The following is a 21,037-nucleotide window of genomic DNA, read 5'->3' as shown; positions in this document are numbered from 1 at the left end:
TCGGCCGCCTGTATCCGGGATCTTGTCATTTCGTTCATGACCCAAAGCTCATGACCATAGGTGAGAGTAGGAACGTAGATTGACCGGTAAATCGAGAGCTTCGCCTTGCGACTCAGTTCTTTCTTCACCACGACAGACCGATACATTGACTGCATTACTGCAGAAGCTGCACCGATCCGTCTGTCAATCTCCCGTTCCATCCTTCCCTCACTCGTGAACAGGACCCCTAGATACTTAAACTCCTCCACTTGAGGCAGGCACTCTCCACCAACCTGAAGTGGGCAAGCCACCCTTTTCCGACTGAGGACCATGGCCTCGGATTTGGAGGTACTGATTTTCATCCCCACCGCTTCACACTCGGCTGCAAACCGTCCAAGTGCATGCTGAAGGTCCTGGTTTGAAGGGGCCAACACGACAACATCATCCGCAAAGAGCAGAGACGAAATCGTGTGGTCCCCAAACCTGACACCCTCCGGCCCCTGGCTGCGCCTAGAAATTCTGTCCATAAAAATTACGAACAGAACCGGTGACAAAGGGCAGCCCTGCCGGAGTCCAACATGCACAGGGAACAAGTCTGACTTACTGCCTTTTCACACCATTCTTTGTAAACCCTAGAAATGGTTGTGTGTGAAAATCCCAGTAACTGAGCAGATTGTGAAATACTCAGAACGGCCCACCTGGCACCAACAACCATGCCACGCTAAAAATTGCTGAAATCACCTTTCTTTCCCATTCTGACATTCAGTTTGGAGTTCAGGAGATTGTCTTGACCAGGAACACACCCCTAAATGCATTGAAGCAACTGCCATGTGATTGCATTAATGAGAAATTGAACAGGTGTTCCTAATAATCCTTTAGGTGAGTGTACATTTTCCACATTCTGACCAGCTTTTAATCCTACCTTTCCATATTGTAAAATAGAATTTCCAAAACATGTTCCACATTAAAAGGATTTTTTTTTTTTACATTGATTCTACCCACTTTCGGGGCAACATATCAATTGATCTGTCAAAAGTGCTAAATTTTGGTATGGAACCATTATTGGGCCTCTGCATTCAAACATTGTTATTTTCCAGCACGGAGGCTAATAGACTTGCTAACACAACACCCACCGGATGGAAAGTTATCTTGTTGTCACTTGTATAAAAACTAAATGTCTGCCATTGTTCCATTAAAAGACACAGCTCTGTTAATTTATTAGATGTGGCACTAGAACTGTAGTCTTGGAGCTGCAGTCCAATTAGCAGCATATTCACTCTGTAGGTTGGTCTCTGATAACTGTCTGAGGAACAAATTCTGCTTTAGAGTTTACCTGGTAACCCTTGACCAAAATGGACTTCATCTCTTTCAGTAGGTACTGCAGGTATTTGACCCCCAGGGTCTCGATGATCTTAATCAGCGTGTTACGAGCCACGTCTCTGATCTCCTGGAAGCGGTTCCTCAGATGTACACACAGCTTCATCACGATGCTGTCAATACACATGTCGTTTTAATTATGTAACATAAGCACACACACACACTTAACCTCACACACACACACCCACACACACACACACACACGCAAAGACACATACCCAGGCAGGTTGGAGTCCATGACGGCTGTGGGTAGCGATTGCATTAGTTTGACCATGGCGAAAGCTATAGGAACTCTGGACACTTCCTCTTCCTTCACATCCTTAGATTTCACTGCCTTGCACTCCTCGTCTCTCTTCACCTACAAAAATGCATCCATGTTATCACGTCCCGACATGAAACACTGAACACAAAGTGACAACGTCTTAGAAAGTTACAGAGAGCAAGTGTAGCTGGGACGGGTGTTTGTGTACCTTGGCAGTGAGACATTTATGTAGCCTAGGCAGGACAGTATTTTGAACAGTATCATGGACAGAAGCGATCAGGGCTTCCAGCTCGGCTTTGTTCTGGGGTAACCCGCTTTGAGCTGCAGGGGCTTTGGTGGGATGGATCATTTTTGTCACAGGAACAACTTCGGGCTCAACCACAATTTCAGTGGCATGCGTATCCATAGCAATGTCCTCCACTGTCTTGACAGTGTTTGTTTTCAGGCTAACAACCCCAGCTGATTCGACGGGGCCTGTTCCGGTGTCGCTGTGGGCAGCCTCTGTTTCCATGGCGTCCTCCGTGTCACTTTTGTCCAATTCCAGGCCTTCCCCCTCCTCTTCCTCCTCACCCTCTTCGTCGACGATGGTACTCACAACTGAACCAAAAGAGGCAACATCAGGCAAGATATCACACGCTTTGTGAAAAATATCGAATAGTTCTTTATGACCCCTTGGTAACGAATGTATACTGTTGTCCACCCACCCTCTTTGGCCCTGTCTTTAGCTGCTTCCATCTCTCGTTCCAGAGTATCATGGTCAAAGTGAAACGCCTCCAGGACAGTCACCAATAGACTGTGGAAATATTGACGCAGAGGTATAAGACAAAACTGGGGAATATACATCATCATCATCACACACACACACACACACACACACACACACAAAGTGATGTACCTGACAGCCAGTTTCTGTTCGGCCTGTCCAGTCTGCAGTACGTGGACAAAGTGTTTCAGGTAGAACAAGTATTTGGACCAGGTCAGCCTCCTACAAACTGCTCCAATCACCTCTACAGATGCCGACGTCATACCATCATTCTGCAAGACAGTGCAAAACGGAGGTTACACAAAGAAAACACGCTCACACACACGCTCGCGCACACGCGCCGTCTCAGTGGGGGCCTAAAACTTAGAAATCCCATGATCTTAAACCTAACTCTTGACTAACATAAATGTAACCTTAACCTTAATACATTAACTTAAACTATCGCTTATGCCTAAACCTAAATGGTTTTGCCTGAAGCAACTCAAATTTTAACACCATACTAATTGTACTTTTTACCCTAAACTTAACCACTAAGACGGAAACCTATTTATTCCTAATGGGGACTTGCCAAAAACGTGACCGTGTCCTGAAGTTTTATCATCTTCATTAATGTTGAGTGACTGACCTTGAGCATCTTCTCGTCGAACAGTGCAGTCATGGCGTAGGGCATGATGTAGTTCTGAAGAGAACGTGACGACATTACAACCGTTCCCTCTGTCAGCCGCTTGGCTAACTTCCTCAGGGCACGTCCCCTACGGTGGATCTAGGAGAGACAAAACACACTCAATACAATCATGGCTGACGTCAATAATGGCTGACATTCCACCTGCCAAGGGCAGGTAGAAGTTAATTTCTTATATTATAATTATATTACAATTTCTTATATATATTTTTTTAAAGCAATCTGAAATGTTGAAGTTATACAAAATATACAGCCATTTATAAATTCATTTATAAAAAAAGACTTAATCCAGCCTTGCCAGACCCATCCCATCCCAGTGGCTGATGTCCTACCTGGATGTGCTTCATGTGTTCAAAGAAGTCAGACTCAGGGTCATTGTAGTCTGTGAGCTGCACCAGATCTTTGAACTCTTTACGGGTGGGGAAGGTCTTGACCAGACACGCCAGCACGGAGGTATAATCCATCTGTACACTCTGAGATAGGAAAGAGACATTTTATCCATTTAACAAACAGGCCTGCGTATGTGTGTACCTGTGTTTTCTTGACATATATGCCTGTGTGAGTGTGTTAATATTCTGTGGTGTGTGTTACCTCAGTCTTGCTCCTCAGTCCTTTCCTGACAGCGTCCATTATGGTGTACTGAACAATCTCTTTGTACTCCTCGCCACGACCGACCGCAGCCAGACGGGAAAGGACAGCTGACAGACACATGGTGGCGTTGTCGGCCAGGGACATGTCTCCAATCTACAACAACATGGGGAGAAATGTGGACCAACTGTATGACCAATGACAATAACATAAAACCCTCTTGTAAAAGGAAAACTTTTTTCAAAGCTCAAGTAAATTAACTAATAAATCCTTACCACCACTAACACATGTACATTATGGCACTTGTTGACACTTCCCACCAGAAACGACAAACAATTCCACTGATTGATTAACACGAGGGTAGACAGGAAGGGTAAAATAAGGACTAGTGGATAGCGAAGGTGAGAGACGAGACCGTACGGAAATCAAGCGGTGTCTTACCTCGAAGGAGGCAAAGCAGTTGTGCATGATCATGTAGATGTAGTTCATGTCCAGGGTCTCCATGGCGTCGATCCTCCGGAGAGCCTCCTGGAACGCTGTAAGGCGCACATCAAAGTACACCTCGTCCAGGTGACGACTGTCAAAAGCGTTCAGCTGGAAGGAGGAAGCAATTATTAGGCTGCTGCGTTTGAGACTTGTATGGAACAATTTATTGGTCGCATTATACAACATATCATATGAGGTGAAGCGAGATGTTTTTGTCTCAGTCGGTTAAATGAAGTAACTTGGATAACAGAAGACAAAGTCCCCATGACAAATACAATCAAGCTTTTATCCATTAACGGAGTGTATGTACGTATGCGATTGAAGATGTGCATGGTGACAGAAATGATTGAGAAAAAGCACTTTAAAGTGCAGATAGGCAGTTGATTTAACACTCTGGTTGCCTCCAGGTAGTTTATGCATGTGTTTCAGTATGTGCGTTTCAATGTTTTCATGGTTTTTGAATCCTACCTTAGCAGCGGTGTCGGTGATGTACTTCAGTCCACTATCCAGGTCTCCCAGACTCTGTTAGGAAGCAGAAACAGAAGTATACATTCTACCATTCCAATGAACGTCCAGATAAGAGAAGTGGGAAGCAGGGTAGGAGAAGGCCCATTTCAGAATCTTCTGCCACCAACAGATCCCTAAAGGACTACCGTACCTGGAAGACAGAGGTGAGGGCCTGCCTGGGTAGCTTGTTGTGAATGACGGAGAACAGTTTACTAAGAGGCTTGAGGAAGGCAGAGGGGTTGGAACACTGTCTCAGCAGGTTCTGGATTGTAGACAGGACGTCGATCTCCGTCTCCTGAACCACAGAGAAAGGATATTTTAAGCGTAAAGCTATAACTAAGCAATAATGCGTGGGCTGTTCTGTTCTCGACACAGCCCTTAGACATTGTATATTAGCAATACACCACATATCCTGAGACGCCTTATTCCAATTATGAACCAGTTACCCACGCAACTACAACAGTAAAAAGTTATCTGATGTCACATCTGTGGTATATGATCTCATACTCATCTTCGGGCAAATCAGTATTCAGGATTTTAACTACCTGGTTATAATTAAGCAAAAAGGTGCAAGAGGGTGTGGCATATGTCAACCATGCCAGTTATGAGCTGTTGTTGCATCGTTCCAGGCTAAACCCTTAGCCATGATATATTGGCCACAAACTACAAACCCCAGATGTGCTTTATTGTGATTATAAACCAGGTACCAACTAAATTAACATTGGTTTATAGGTCTGATCTACCACCACTTCAGCATTAAGGGCTTGAACCAACCAGTTTGTAATAGGGCCTTTCCACATCTGGAGGCGCTAACCTGTGTTCAGAGTTAAGGATATATTCAGAATATAGCAGCTGGAGGTGGCCCATAGAGGTAGAAAGTCAAAGGCCCATTTAGTAAAATGCTAAGGAATGGCTCAGTTGGCAGTGGGCCAGAACATAGCTTATAACCTAGCATAAGGCAAGGATAGAACCCTGATTAAACCATACCAGTCATAACATGGCCACATACTGGAAAACCCAGTTATCAAACGCTCCTTTAAGGCTGGCTAGTCCTCGAGATACCGCAGTTTTATCAGTGTTGGAAAGAACTGTTTTGGTCATTGCTGTTGCACACTCTGCTCATGGAATTCCTTTGAAAGTAACCTTAATCTTGAGGTTCTGGTGCCCATAAGAACATTTAAATGTTTATTAATTACCTTTTCATTGTTCACTGTGATTGCTTTTCTTAATGTATGTGTATCTTGTGTATGAGTAGTCCGATATTTTATAATTTGTTATATTTGTAGTTGTTTTTATTATTGCTGTAATACAGTGTGCAAAACCAAAAGAGCCCTAGGTCTCAACCTGATTTGTCTGCATAGAAAAATGAAATAATACAACCATAACATGTCAAAACCTACCATAACCGGTGTGGAGTAGTATTATCCAATAGGACACAAACACACAAAACAGACATAACATGTTCTAGGACAGTAACACAATCCCATGTTGCAGTACCTGTGCGTTGCGGGCCTTCTGGAGATATGGCAGCAGTAGGCCAATGAGCAGTGAGCTCTGCTCCTTATCGCTCACGAACATGCTGATTCTGGAGATGGGACACATTGCAATGTTAGCCTCTAGAAACCCTAACAGTCACCACAGGCATAACATGGCACAACTGCCACCCCAATGATTACCATCAAACAATTTGAGAACCAAGAAGAAAATTGTAGGCTACGGTATTAATGTTGGCATTAGTGATAAGGCCATCTTCTTTTGGAGAAAGATGTGAGGACTTACTTTGAAAGAATGTTGAGCTCCTTGGCCACCTGGGATCTGAACTTTTTCTTCTTGAGCCTGTCTGACTTGCGGACGATGCCACCAAGGTACTCCAGCAAGGTGGAGATGTGTGGCAGAAGGAGTCTGGCACCCTGGGTTATACCCTCTGAACGCCACAAGCAAAGAAATCCTTTAATGACTTTTACCTCACTGTTGTCACCAGGTACACTGACCCAGTAAAACTCTTGTCCCAAGCTATCCTTCCTGTGTGGCATTTATTTGTATAGGTATCATTTGTATATTCTAGCTGTAACTGTACTTGTAAGAATTGCATTTGGACACTTTCATAGTGTATTATATATATTTTATACAGAAGCTTCACCTTGAGAAATGTGGACCCCCTCTGGCAGCTGGGGGAATACGCTATCATTGACACTCAGCTCTGCCCCATCTTCCTCAGTAACCAGGAAGTCCTTTGTGGTCACCAGAGACTCTGCAATGTCCATCACCATGGCGACGGTCTGTGGGGAAACATTCTTGGCAGAAAGCAGGCTGAACACGTTGAGGAGGACGTCGCATTCCGGGTGTCCGGCCCTCTGCTTGGCCAGAAGGGGGAAGTACCTGAAATAAACCAAGGTACGGTGCGAAGGAAAGATGGCGGTTACTTTCAGATGGGCCAAAACTGTCACCTACCTGTCAGACATGGCAAATCCCTCCTAATCCACACTGTGAAACGGATTTGTTACCAAAAGCATTCCAGATTCTCAAATCTTACCTGGCATTCTTGCTCCAGACGTGGATGAGTTTGAGGAGGGGGGTGGGAGAATATGGGCTCTCTGTGGGCAGACGACAGACCTGGGGCCAGACAATGGCCTGGAACACGGCGTCCAGTTCATCTGCGGTGAACGCGTACGAGTTAAAGCCATCAAAGAACTCCTGGATCCTCAGGACTCCCAGGCGTCTCAGGTTCTTCAGAGGCTCTATACAGCCTGCCTTCAACTGGGCCGACATAAGGAAAACGAAAGTCAGGCACGGTTTAAACCTCCAGTAAACATCAACTAATAGCCCAGCACACTGAAAGCACTTGTGGCGGGAAAACATGTTTAAGGAGTTTTTCAAGAAAAAGTTTGTTAGCAGTATCATACATCAAAATGCTGTATACATGCTCACACCTGCAACTGCCAGGACAGGCTACTCTGGGCCTCCTGTTATAGTTTAGGTCTGAACAGGATAAGCTGAAGCATTCGTGGCATAAGAGCTACACAACAGCTCCCACCCAAGGCCATTACTAACATGACTCAGTATACAGAAACCAAACTAGCCATTTTATAATAACTAGCATAAAACAGGGTTCAAACCTTGAATGCCAACTGGCTGAAAGTCCTGGTATACGAGATTTTATACCTCAGTTATGACAACAATTTTACTACTGAAACTGTGTTGGAAACCCGTTTATAAATGCAATATGCCTTTTTGGTGGTATAGGGCTTTATTGACTGAATCTACAGTTGTCGTCTCAGGATGACATTGAAGTCAGCGAGGCCCCCGGCAGGTCGTACCTGTTCCCGCTGGTTGAGGATGGTGGAGACGGAGGCGGTGACGCACAGGAGAATCTGCAGCAACTTTGGCAGCTGCGTCTGGATGAGGTGGCCCAATTTACTGATCACCGTGTTGACTATATTTAGGAGGCTGTGCTGTCGGCCCAGAGGGAGGACGGCGGACGAGTCAGTCTCCGCGATTGCCTTCTCTACGGCTGCCAGACAAGGTCCTGGAAAGAAGGGAAAGGGATTGAATGAAAGAGAATTATAAAAGTGTTAATGAACAGTCTACACACACAAGTTGAAATGTTTGTTTTTCTGCACTTTTTTTCACCCCCAATGTCATGATAACCAATTTGTGATGAAGGCCCCGCTTTACGGCGACAACTCACAGTGGACTCAAGACAGTCGATGTTGAGATGTGTCCTCCGAAGCACATTTGACACTGTACTGATTGAAATAATGCGGCTTAGTCAACCAGGAAGTTGATACCAGAACCCTTACTCTCGTGCATTCTACCTCGATTGAGCTCCCAGGAGCTCAAACAGCTGCAAGAAGTGTCTTGAGGCAAGTCAACCATAACTGATTTCTAACCCCACTAACCCAGACGTTGGAGGCCAATTCGACCACCTTACGCAGGATCCCTGACCTAACAATAACAATATTCAAACATCATTCTCATAGCACAACTAACTGTAATGCAGCGACTTTACCACTGCTCCATTTAGGGCCCCCTTCAGAAAGGAATTTGACAGTATTGCAAGGCACTCATAAACGGGCTGGATTTCACCAGACATTGGGCGCCCTACCTTGTCCGTGATGGCAGACGGGCTCCAGAAGCAAGTCTATAAACATGCCCAGCTCCTGGGACTGGCATCCTGCCAGGAACCTCAGCACGATTGAGGACCGCTGCACAGCGCCAGCCTTGCCCTGGAACTTGCTGCCAGTCTTGCTGCGCATCCGTCCAAACAGAATCCTGTGTAGTCATTGTGACATAATTACCATAAAGACAAGCGCAAAAGTTCTGTCACTCACACAGATGAACAAGCCCACCGAAATGTCTATAGCGGGAAAAACGTTGTTGATTAATTACACACCTCATGAGGAGTGGGATCAGCTGAGCCCTGTGTGACGAGTCCACAACCGCTTTCTCCTCCGAGATGTTGAAGAGAACGATCTCATCCTTGAAGTGTTTGTCATCCAGCAGCCTCTCCAGATGCTCCCTTAACACAGCAGCGTGTCAGTGAAATACGTTAAATAGCATGCAACTTTAATCATAGACTCAAACTTCACTTAAACAGAGAACTAAAAACTAAAAATAGATTTTGATAATCATTTCAAATACTACAGGACACATTAAACAAAACATTTTTAATATTGCGGCAAGATATTATCATCAAATAAAACGAGATATGGCAACTCTATATGGATGTGTGCCACTTTGGCTTTAAAGGGGCACCAGAGAATTGTGATGCCATCATAGACATTCCACAGTATCTTCACACTGACTGTGATAAATCTTTATTGTACGTTATGGGAAATGTACAGAACAGCACTTGTCCAATTTTCTTTGATACCATCTGCTGTGCAGTTGGATGGGAAAAGGATTGAAATACAGAAAGTTAATGGAGAAACTCCAGTCTGATCGGCGCTTGTTAACATTCCTGTCTGGTGAAATCGGAGAGGGTCACTGATGGCTAAGATCTTCCTCGGTCCATTCACAATGACTCCCATTGAGAGAGAGAGATAACTAACGGTTATTAAAGTATAAGTTACCCTTACATCTGACCTGACATTTTTTAATGGTTACCCTGGAAAGTAGACTGCATTTCTGGCACAGAGTTAAAGGACTGATGGTGTGCTAAAAAATTGTTGTAACGAAAGCTGGCGCAGGGCAAACACACTTGTACGGTACGATGTTTGGGTCTTTGTAGGTCAGAACACATTCCAAAGAGGCCCTCTGGATATGCTGGTCCTGGTGGCACACCAACTGAAACAGACAAAAACGCACACTGGTGATCAGCACATAGACACCATCCTCCTGCTTGTGTTAAAGGGGAATAAAAACGTAACGGTTCTTGCTCCTGAGTGGGAGTAGGTTCCAAATTCTGGTTCTCCAGTATAAATTAAAGCTAGAGTGTCTCCCTGAAAACCCGACATTTCTGTTTACTGAGGATTCCACAGAGGGTGATAACATGTAAGATTATGTTGAACTTAGTATATGATGGATAAGACAAGGTAATATAAAAGATATGCCATTTAGAGTATATGATCATCCAAAGTTACTTGCAGTCATGCCCTGGGAATCAAACCCACTATCTTGGCAATTCTACAAACCTGATCTATTGCCGACCACTACGCATATAGAAGGGAGTATGAGTGGTGAAATATGAAAAGACAGTTCCATAATCATGTTAGGTGAGATTTACCTGAGTGTACAGCTTACTGAGTTCTGGCTCCAAGTACAGGTAGCGAGGGTTGGTGAACTTGGCAAAAACCTTCAGGTGGGCAATGAGTTGCCTGTGGAAAGCAATGTTTTTTAAAACCAAAGGCTACAACTCACTTGTTGTAGAAATCATACAACTGAAAACTAAAATATGGTATTAGTTATTAACAAAACCTTTTAATAATCTCTTACTTGGCTGCTGCTCTTTTGGGCGGCATCTTTTTCTCTGGTCTGGCTTCCTCTTCCTCTTCCTCATTTTCCTCAGTGTCCTGCTCCTCCTCTCCAGTTGTGCTAGCCTCCATAGCAGCAGGACTGCTCCTCATATTTAAATCCTGAGTAGGAGCAACCAGCAAGTCAGCTGGGTAGAACTCGTTCCTGTCAATCAAACAGGGGGTGGGGAGGGGCATGGGGATATGTAAGACAGTGGACAATGTTCTAAAAATGCTTTCCTAAACACAATCCAAAGGCCATAACAGGAGAAGAATGTAGACTCATCTACAAAGCGTAAAACTAACCTAATGAATCGAAGCAGCAGTGGACTGAGCTCTCTACTCCGTGGTTCGACTCGGTCCGGGAACAAAGCCATGGCCCTCCACAGCAGGCCCCGGAAGTTAGTGAAGTCAGTCCTCTCACTGGGGTCAGAGGTTAACGTCAGCTGGTGCAAAAAAAGCACCCCCACAACCCCGCTCTCGATGACATCGCAGCCCGGCTCCTGCAGCGTCTCGGAGCCACTGTCTTCACTGTCTCCATCTTCATCATCACATTCACGCAGCTCTTTTTCTGTTTCAAAGAAAATGTACTTGATTATTTTTATTCCTAAACAAGTCATGATAAAATCCCTGACAACACACTGACCAGCAAGTCCTGCCACTAACTCCAACTGCTCATGGTAGACCTTCCAGAAGACCTTGTTGTCCATTCCTTTTGCATGGGTCCTGGAAGGTGAGACAAAATATTAATTGGGGTTCAATGTCATAGTGTATGATTCTTAGATTTTAAATTTAGACCTTGATTTATTGTTGTGGGTGGTTTTGTACTTACACTATAAGTTCAATAACTGGGTCCCACAGAGGTTTAAAGTTGATGAACAGCATAGCAATAAGGTAGCGCAGAGGAACCTGGAATTGTATAAATAATAAATTGTAATGAAATCAGTCTAATAATCACTCCAGTAATAAAAAGACAAAGTTGAAACGCTCTGGGAACCTGTTCAAATGTCCCTGGTGCCCCCAGGGGTAGAGATTTCTGTACTAGGTCGTGTCGGAGCTTCCGGAGGTGCAACAGCTTCTCTCTGTAGTTGTGCAATGAGGCAGGGACCAACTCCGCATGACAACAAACTGCAAACACAGGCTGCATCTCAGCACTGTCCTCACCCTAATGATAAACAGACAATCAGGTTCAGCTATAATCTAAATAGAATTTATGCTACAATCCACAATGCATGATTTGATTGACAGCTGTGCCAACCTCTGAGGGTTTGAGCTCTGCCTCAAAGTGGTTGAAGATCCTCAGGGTCAGCAGGCGGATCTGTGAGAGGAACCATGGAAAGCATTCATTTAAACCGTGGTGACAAAAGTCATGTGACTAAAACCCTAAACATTTTGAAGAAAAGCAAAGCATTGCATAAAAAAGGATCAGGAACAGTATTTCTCATTGAATACCTTCGAGCTGTTGGAGGAGAGGTTGACATGCAGCATTGGGTGCAGCTCCAGCAGTGCATTGTGGGAAAGGTGTTCAGAGCAACCGTTGACCGACAGCCGTGTATAGTAGAGATCTCCAAGCAACAGGGCTGACGTGTTGCTCGGAAACTTCCTAAGAAACACGCAAAATTTAAAAGCAAGCCACGAACAAAGCACAGCTTTCCTTTGTTTAACTACAAACACACACTTTGACGTGTCAGAACACTGATAACCTCGGTACCATGGCTTCCATTAGGAAAATTGGACACGGGACAATGTGACCATCAGCATTTTATTTTCCCAGAAATCTGAGAAATGTCCTGGACACAGGCTACTGCACTATGAACTAATAAAAATGCTATTACAAGTAATTGCTTTCAAATGTTAGCCAGAATGTTCAAACAATATTTGTTTTTTTTAAAAGAATGTTCTTATAGCAGGTTTCATTTGAGAGCAAAACATTTATTATTATTTATTTATTATTTATTATTATCATTTTTGCAAGCAAGAAAAATTCAATGTGCTTTACAAAGAAAAAGCATAAAAAATAAAAACAAATACTCAAATGAAAACATCAAAACAACATCATAATAATAAAAAATAGAATAATAAAATATAGAAAGAATAAAAACTACATATAAACATAGGAAGCTATAAGGCTGAACAGTGTGGTTAAGTTTAAGTGCTCAGTCATAGGCACGTGAAAAGAGAAGCGTTTTTAACCTGGATTTAAAAATGTATACGTTTGGGGCATGTCTAAGATCTTCTGGTAGTTTATTCCAGTTGTGTAAAGCATAACCGCTAAACGCAGCTTCTCCATGTTTGGTTTGGACTCAACTAACTGACCTGTGTTCATGGACCTAAGAGCCCTGCTCAGTTTATATTCTTCAAACATATCAGAAATGCATTCGGGTCCTAAACCATTCAGAGATTTATAAACTAAAAGCACCACTTTAAAATCTATTCTGTAACTGACTGGAAGCCAATGAAAAGATTTAAGAACCGGAGTGATGTGCTCTGTTCTCTTGGTCCTGGTTAACATTCTAGCAGCAGCATTCCGAATGAGCTGCAGCTGTTTTACAGTCTTTTTGGGGAGTCCAGTTAAGAGGTATTTACAGTAGTCAACCCTACTAGAGATAAAAGCATGGATGAACTTCACTTGGTCTTTTTGGGACACCAAGCCTTTGAATCTGGCTATATTTTTTATATGATAGAATTTTTATTCCTCCGGGAGGCTGTTTTTATTCAGTTTTGGAGACTACTATACGATTAACCTATATTAGATAATTTAGGCAATCACTGCTATACTGACGAATACTTTGCGAAAGTTTTAGTTCAGTCTTAGTTTGAGTTATCATCAATATACTAAAACTCTGGACAACAATCCTATTGCAGTTGATGGGCTGTAAGAGGTAGCTGAAATATACTTCATTTCATAGAAAAATGCAATGACTATAATGCGACAAAGTCTCATTTTAGTAGTTGCCTTTTCCCCCTATGAAATAATTCATATTAAAACCATTGCCTCCATCATGTGTGCAATCAGATAACGAGCAATTTGGACGTTTTGGAAAGTTAGCTAACAAAAACAATTACATATTTTTTTCTTCCGTACAATTTGGCAGGCAGTCAATCATTTTACTGGTCGGTTAACAGATGCCCCTGCTCCATATGTTTGGTGATTTCTGTGACTTACTGGATGATGCTCTTGACCCGCTCCACTGGCACCGGAGACAGAACCTGAGCAGATCCATCCAGACTGAGAAGAGTGCTGAGCGCCTGCTGGGCCACAAACAGACCGGCTTTGCCCAGGGCTTCACTCTCCACATCCAACAACAGGCGATTCAGGAGGGCTGTAAGACTTGGAATGACGCTCCCTGGATCCAATGGCCTAAAACCAGACATGCGTAAAGTTGGACACTCAACCTCACCATGGCAGCACTACTCTAGCTAACAAAGATACAAGCGAGAGAGTGTAGATACCAAGGAAGTGGATTGCTTGGCAATCAACAAAACAGAAGTCAATAAGCCTGCAAGTTTTGGAAAAGCTATATAAACGCAACCCATTACCTAAAGGACTGCTGTTACCTGAGGTGAGGCAGGAGGACTAAAGCCGACCAGGGCAAGGAGAGATCACTGATGGTCTGGTTCTGGTCCTGGTGTAGGCTGACCAGAGAGAGGATCAACTCCGGCACAGACACCTCCTTCCCGTCTGCCGGCTCCTTAACGGGGGTCTGTCCGGCAAAGACAAGGGGGTAGGTCTCAAAGGCCATGGAGCCGTCCGTAGGGGGTGGGGCTTTGGCCAGGATCAGCGTGACAAGCCCCTCGAGGGCAGAGTTGCGGGACACACAGTCACTACTGGAGAGCATCCCCTTTAGGTATTCTAGAAGGCTGGGCAGGAAGAACTGCAGAGATGAGAGAGATAGCGGGAGACAATACAAAATGTTATGATCCGGTTCCTCTCTCTTCTGGAGTTCACATTCACCTTTCCTGAACTACAGCTCTGAAAAAAATTAAGAGACCACTGCACCTTTTTCTTTCCTTTCCAAAAAAGCCGAAAAGGAAGGTTTTAAGTGAGGAACAGAAGTGGTCTCTTAATTTTAACCCTTCTGTTCCTCACTCAAAACCTTGTTTTTCCACTTTTTTGGAAAGGAAAGAAAAAGGTGCAGAGGTCTCTTAATTTTTTCCGGAGCTGAATTTCCCAGTTCCAACAAGAATCCTTAACCTGTTGTGGTGTACTGTACCTGTTCAAATTGTTTCATGGTGAACATCTCCTTAGTGAACTCTAGGATCAGGTCTGAGTCCATCCCACTGCGGAACACCCCTTTGACGGTGTCCTGTATGAGTGCGTTTGGTAGGGAGACATTCTCCCCCAGAAGTAGTGAGGAGATGATCTGGAGTACTAGTCTACAGCTGGACACTGGGCAGTCTGGGGTCTGAAGCAACTTGTGAACCGTCTACATTAGAACCAGAGAGGATATTCACAGTTAGAAGAATACATTAGTTTAAGATAAGACACCAACAGTATAATAAATATATAATACATGGAGATGAATGGGCAAATTGAAACAGGCAAATATGAACACTGCACATACAGATACAGATGGCCGGATCAATACCCATAGGATTACAGGCTGTATGTTAATTTACATTTAAGTTGTTTAGCAGATGCTACTTCTGGTAGTGAGTGCATTTATTATTTTCTTATTTTCACGTAATGGTCCACCATGGGCACCAAAAACACAACCCTGGCTTTGCAAGTGCAATGCTCTAACTGAGCTACATGGGACACCTTACCAGGCAGACAGAATCTGGCTTGGTGATCTTGGCACCTCCTCTGTGTCCAACCAGGGTGTGGAGGATGAAGAGCAGCCGCTCCAAGTGTTCTGTGATCTGACCCTTTTCCTCATCAACATCTTCCCTGTTCAATTTTTGGAGGACCTCCGTTACACATGTCTAGAAAGACAACACGAGTTACACAACAAAATGCAAAGAAAACACGCTCAGTTGCACTAATGGCCTACCCCTGAACAAAGACAATCACGTCAAGTCAGCCACATGGGCCTTGAGTCACACGGGCCTCCCTAACCTGCAGAGACTCCCACAGAACCAGGATGTGTTCTTTCTCCACGTGACTGGCTGCCACCTGGGCCAATTGATCCAGCGCATCTCTGACAGCATCCCAAGGTAGAGAGACCTCCTGGTTAGCGCTTGGACCAAGCTTCCTAAGGGCTATGGAGAGGGCCTGGTGTGGAGAGGAGACAATACAGAAAGGATAGGAATTAAAAGACCTCCATCATTCAGTATGGGGTATGAATATACAGAGCAATCCCAGTGGCTTTCAAAAGTCTAAATCTCCCAAACATGGGCCATCCAAAGAATAATGTGTTTTAACTGAGGTAAAAGGCAAGGAACAGGCCTATGGGCCAGAGTGTGCTATATAAAGGATATGTTTACAATCTTAACTTCAATATCACAAATCAACTTTTGCTTGATCTTCACAAAATAAACATTTTAAATGTTTGAAAGACTAAGATAGTGTTTTACTCGATAACCAAATGAACTAACCTTGCCGGCGCACGAGTGGAACATATGGCGGACCCCTTTACACATCTCAAACAGCAGCTGGCCCACCCCCTCAGCCTTTGCAGGATGCACCTCCAGGTCTAGAAACATGTGGTTTAGGAGAGCGTTGAGGTCTGGAACCTGGGGAGGGAGGTCAACGTTTATTACAAAACTTCAATCAAACCTTCATCCTCGCTGCAGTCTCATGTGACATTTGCACTCAAACCCACCTTTCTCATCAGAAATGAAAAACTCTCGGCGGCGAACTTTCGTATGTGCTCCTTTTTGTGAGCTAACAGTGTGCTGTACAAGCTGCAGAAAGTAAGAAAGGTCAGAATTAGCCCACACTGCCTCGATATGACACTGACATTTTAACAGCCATTTAAAAGATTCCTTCTCACCTGTACATCTTGGGCATGTCTTTGACCATCAGTCTCCAGAGATACTTATAGAGATAGGAGAGGCAAGTGAATGCCCACTCCAGTACCTCCGTATCCCGGGTCTCCAAGATACTGGTGATCAGGACAAAGAAGTCTGGGAAGTGGGGATAAAAATCCATCTGGAGGTCCCGAGCCAGCTGGACAACCAGGCTGACGGACAATTGGAGGGGAATTTTTTTTTATCAATAATGTAAAACATAATGATCATATTTTAAAAGCCTATAAACTTAGAAAAATATTCCTATTGACGGGTTATTCACAGACAAAACATACTTACTCAAGGAGTGGCTCACAGGCCAGGCTGTTCTTAATACTGAGGTGATTCTTCAAGCTCTGTACTATCGAGTTCTGATGGAACACCAGCAGGTTAAAGGACTGGCTCTTGTTAGTAACCTCCTTCAAGAAGTTGGCTGAAAAACAGACCAAATGACAAAGATGGTGATTAAATTATAACGTCCCACTACCATTGAAAAGATTGTCACAATTTCAATGTCATTTGATTTAATCAGTTTTTTCCTATTTCAAACTGAGTTACATCCACTATCATGCTTTTGTGGATGAAGTACTGCTGGAATACATGAAGTGGTTATGTCCATCCCATTGATCCCCAAAAAAAAGACTGGTTCTGACAACCTAAATCCATATATACTGAAGCATGCAGGAGACTCTGAAGCTAACACCCTTACCTACCTTTTTAATATTTACGTTGAGCTAAATAAATTCAATTAATTCCACAAATTGGCAATTGGAAGTCTGCCATTGTTATGCCCCTGATAATAGGAGGTGCATCTTCTTGGGAGGATACAATTTAATGGAGCCTGTCAATGGACCAAAAGGATTCTTGTTTTATTGGTTTATTGGCCTAGAGTGATATCAATCATTATAGGCCAATTTCTAAGCTCCATGTATTAGCCAAAATATTAAAGTTCCTAGTATCTGATCAAGGATTGTTAATGTTTTTTAATGCTGTGCAGCTACATTCAATAAGACAGTTGAAGAAAACGCTGGTTTGCCTTTCATATTGTCTAGGCTCTGCTCCGTCAGAAGATTTTAGTTCTAAATGTCAAGAAGTCTCAAACAGAACCACTGATTTATCCAGGTATAGTCACTGTGCATGACTGGAAAACAAAGTATCCACCAGTAAACACTTAGGTTTAGAGTAATCTCTCACATTTAAAATCAATTATCTTGTGAAAAAGCTCAAGACTAAAGTTGGTTATTGCATTGATTTCCTTTTGAGGCACAAAAAGCTCTATTTTAGTCAACTTTCTTTCTGTAATTGATTGCTGTGATATCTTGTACATGCATGCCCCCCTCACATCATTACGTATGCTGGACATTGTGTACCAAGGGGTACAGAGGTTTGTAACAAACTCCAAAGCTCTCACCCATCACTGTAACCTCTATATGAGAGTGGGATTGTCCTCCCTAACTCTACAGAGATTAGGCTGTTGATACATTGTAATTTAAGGCCATAGTTTGACCCTATGTTATGTTAGGGTCAAACTGACCCGTTTGAACACTTTGATTTGTCTGAAATACCATCTAGGTTTTTTTGATCTACATGAAACTTTGATATCCTCAACATTGTGGTTATGAATGTATGAAACGAAAGGCGACCAAATTGATCAGCTTCAAGGGCCTCTAAAAAAAATAGTTACCTTCATAATGTTATTCTCCAACCCAGTGTTGGAGAAAAGATGAAAATACTAGTTGAAAATCCTGCTAAGTGCATATGTAAAGTAGAAACCGTCACACAATACTACAAAACATACCCACGCAAGCTATCATTATCTTTGTTATTATTGGAACCTAACTTTTTCAGGGCTTTGATGTATAGTGTGTGGAAGGGGCCAGGATGTTCTGTTCATAACTATCCAAAGATGATATTACTTTATAGGGCTTAATAAGGACCCTGTCCATATTTTAATTTCCAAAAATGTATCAGCGGCTAGCTTATTGGTTACAGAGACAGGGCGAGATGTATTCCATACAACCATGTCATTTGAGCAATTTCATATATTCTCCACAGTAGTTTGCTTTGATAATCGTGACACAAGACCAGCACATGGTGTGAGAGATAAACTTGCTGTCATTCGAGATGTGTGGGACAAGTGGATGGAGCACTTGCCATTTCTCTACAATCCTGGGCATGATGTCACTGTTGACGAACGGCTAGACACTTTCAGATGTTGTTGTCCTTTTTGACAATGTATGCCTAACAAGCCTTCTAAATATGGAATAAAAATATGGATGGCATGTGATGCAAAAATATGTTATGATGAAAGTTATCTTGTGTTAGCCCAGAGAAATCCTAACATTAGTAAATGTTAGGATTTATATGAGAAATTAGTTAGTTATGGATATCAAAACATTTTTGGGGCAAAGATATCAATAGTGAGTACTGAGATGTGATTCACCATGCTGGGTCAATTTGACACATTAACATAATGATGGTAACCAAAATAGTAATACAAGGCTTATGTAACTCCATTATATATGAATACATTTTCTAGCAGACAAATGATAAACATTACTTTCTTTGATGGTGCCTATGGGCCATACTGAACAGGGGGGGGGGGGGGGTCCAGTACTGTGTTCTCACTACCAGGAATGAAAGGATCTAGTCTCATCAAATGATTTTAAATATAATGTAAGGGGTATTTTAATCTTTCAACACAACTCCTCCCAAACTTGCTCTACACGTAACTGAAAATTGTAGTTTTTGGTTTTCATTTTGGCAATGATTTCAAATGTATGTGCTGCTACTTTGGCCATGTCCCGTTTGGAAAATGTAAGTTATTGGGTGTGAACTGTAGAACTCACTAAAATGTTCCGTCAAATTCAGGTCCCTCCATTTTGTCAGTCCTTCTGAAAAGTAGGTATCTACCTCCTAGAATGGAAAACAGTGTTACATTCATGGAATGACATAAACAACAAACAACATTTGCATTATCTCACAAACATTACTGTACATACCTCTTCATAACTCCCAATTCTGTCAATACGATGGATGACATCAATATTGACATTGGCAAGCCTTTCAGCGAACGTGAGAAACTGTAAAGCAAATTATTACCATTGAACAATTCTCTTGTGGGTTATCGGTACAATAATAACAGTTCCTTCTGGTTAACGTTATGGTGTAATGTATGCAGCTAACATAGTAAGATAACTACTCAAGAAGTTAGATTAACAATTTTACTTATTGGTTCATTCAACGTAACTAGCAAATAACGAAGCAGTGTGAAAAGAATGTGCAGTTGGTACTAAGGAGGCAATAGGTACATTATGAGCGCTAGCAAGTTATGCTAACAACTGTGTTGCACAAGTACACAACTTACCCTGAAAGTGTTCTCAGATTTATGATACTTGGACTTGGATTTGATCTTCATTTTACTTGTTGCTTTCTCTGATATAGATTTTCAAAAATGTACACCACGATTTCAAGATCTACTAAAACTACGATTTACTGGTTAAATGTGTTTACACACATGCCGATGCCGGGGCGCAGCCATATTGGATGAAGCATCACGGGAACATTTTACTTTCCACGCGGTGAAAAAAGGGCAGCAGTGGTTTTACGTCATCAATTTCAAGAATTACTTCATGGATACAGCACTGGATACAATAATTACATCTCGTCTGCATACTTTCTGGTCATTCAGTAAATGTGTTTTATGTGTTAGATATTTTGGTCTGGACACACTGTTTGTACAACTTGACATAGACACATTAGAAACATTATAGGGGCTGAGAAGTTTAGGAAAAAAAGAAACTTAGTTTCTTCTGGTGTCTACAGTTTTTGTGCATGTCTGCAAGCGTGTGAATGTGTGTGCATGTTTGACTGTACAGAGTGACTGAAAAATTTTGTAGCAGGTCCCCACTAGGGAAAATCAGAGGGGTTACATGTAAGGGTAAATCTGCAAGTGGGAAAATGTGAAAATGGGGGTTATTTTCAGATTTAGTCAGAGTTAGACATTAGGGCTTGGATGGGTTTAGGCATTCATTTGGTTTATGAGATGAAGATTAGAGTTAGTGACTATGGATTTCAGTCAAGGACAGATGAAAAATGTAAGTATGACAGTAACCAAGTCCCACAACTACAGTAAAACCTGACAGTACAGTCCCACAATGTTAATGCCATAGAAGGGGTTCATATTATAATTGAGGTTCATTTTAGGTTTAGACATTAGGGGTTAGGTTAGGTTGAGTTTAAGCATAAATGTTGGCTTATTTTATGTTAACAGTTAAGTGTTGGGGCAGGTTTTTGGGGTTAGAAAAAATATTTTTAAGGGAAATAATTTGTTTTCCTGTCTGTAACTTGGTTTGATGTGTGTTGTTTTAATTTACCTCCAAGTAAAAATAATTCCAGCCAATATATTAAAACAAGGATATTTTGACCGTGTCTGTATATTCCATCAGTCCTCATAAGTACAGTCCTATTTAGGCTTAGTGGTTAGGTTT

At 42.6% G+C, this 21,037-nt stretch overlaps 1 protein-coding gene across 1 annotated transcript in view; it reads right to left on the bottom strand.

Annotated features, from left to right (window-relative positions):
• The window catches only part of utp20 (UTP20 small subunit processome component), a 31,207-nt gene extending 11,119 nt beyond the window's left edge, over positions 1–20,088 (bottom strand). Inside the window, exons 1-39 of the mRNA XM_010886865.3 lie at positions 19,915–20,088; positions 19,550–19,630; positions 19,397–19,463; positions 16,848–16,980; positions 16,532–16,720; positions 16,361–16,442; positions 16,134–16,271; positions 15,655–15,810; positions 15,363–15,521; positions 14,810–15,022; positions 14,154–14,470; positions 13,762–13,956; positions 12,048–12,198; positions 11,854–11,913; positions 11,593–11,760; positions 11,428–11,504; positions 11,242–11,321; positions 10,902–11,166; positions 10,579–10,761; positions 10,370–10,460; positions 9,845–9,930; positions 9,038–9,163; positions 8,750–8,916; positions 7,962–8,170; positions 7,178–7,401; positions 6,785–7,023; positions 6,424–6,568; positions 6,142–6,229; positions 4,796–4,939; positions 4,606–4,659; positions 4,093–4,245; positions 3,655–3,807; positions 3,396–3,536; positions 3,007–3,144; positions 2,514–2,653; positions 2,323–2,411; positions 1,827–2,215; positions 1,575–1,714; positions 1,313–1,469 (exon numbers count right to left, since the gene is read on the bottom strand). Coding sequence (XP_010885167.2) covers positions 1,313–1,469; positions 1,575–1,714; positions 1,827–2,215; positions 2,323–2,411; positions 2,514–2,653; positions 3,007–3,144; positions 3,396–3,536; positions 3,655–3,807; positions 4,093–4,245; positions 4,606–4,659; positions 4,796–4,939; positions 6,142–6,229; positions 6,424–6,568; positions 6,785–7,023; positions 7,178–7,401; positions 7,962–8,170; positions 8,750–8,916; positions 9,038–9,163; positions 9,845–9,930; positions 10,370–10,460; positions 10,579–10,761; positions 10,902–11,166; positions 11,242–11,321; positions 11,428–11,504; positions 11,593–11,760; positions 11,854–11,913; positions 12,048–12,198; positions 13,762–13,956; positions 14,154–14,470; positions 14,810–15,022; positions 15,363–15,521; positions 15,655–15,810; positions 16,134–16,271; positions 16,361–16,442; positions 16,532–16,720; positions 16,848–16,980; positions 19,397–19,463; positions 19,550–19,630; positions 19,915–19,965 — 5,838 coding nt within the window. The 5' untranslated portion in view covers positions 19,966–20,088. The remainder of the gene's footprint in view (positions 1–1,312; positions 1,470–1,574; positions 1,715–1,826; positions 2,216–2,322; positions 2,412–2,513; positions 2,654–3,006; positions 3,145–3,395; positions 3,537–3,654; positions 3,808–4,092; positions 4,246–4,605; positions 4,660–4,795; positions 4,940–6,141; positions 6,230–6,423; positions 6,569–6,784; positions 7,024–7,177; positions 7,402–7,961; positions 8,171–8,749; positions 8,917–9,037; positions 9,164–9,844; positions 9,931–10,369; positions 10,461–10,578; positions 10,762–10,901; positions 11,167–11,241; positions 11,322–11,427; positions 11,505–11,592; positions 11,761–11,853; positions 11,914–12,047; positions 12,199–13,761; positions 13,957–14,153; positions 14,471–14,809; positions 15,023–15,362; positions 15,522–15,654; positions 15,811–16,133; positions 16,272–16,360; positions 16,443–16,531; positions 16,721–16,847; positions 16,981–19,396; positions 19,464–19,549; positions 19,631–19,914) is intronic.
• Positions 20,089–21,037: the final 949 nt, after the last annotated feature.

Source organism: Esox lucius, chromosome 23, assembly GCF_011004845.1.
Source record: "Esox lucius isolate fEsoLuc1 chromosome 23, fEsoLuc1.pri, whole genome shotgun sequence".
In the NCBI taxonomy this organism is placed as follows: Eukaryota; Metazoa; Chordata; class Actinopteri; order Esociformes; family Esocidae; genus Esox; species Esox lucius.
Note: the sequence above shows the minus strand (reverse complement) of the source record. Positions and strands in the feature narration are given on the sequence as shown.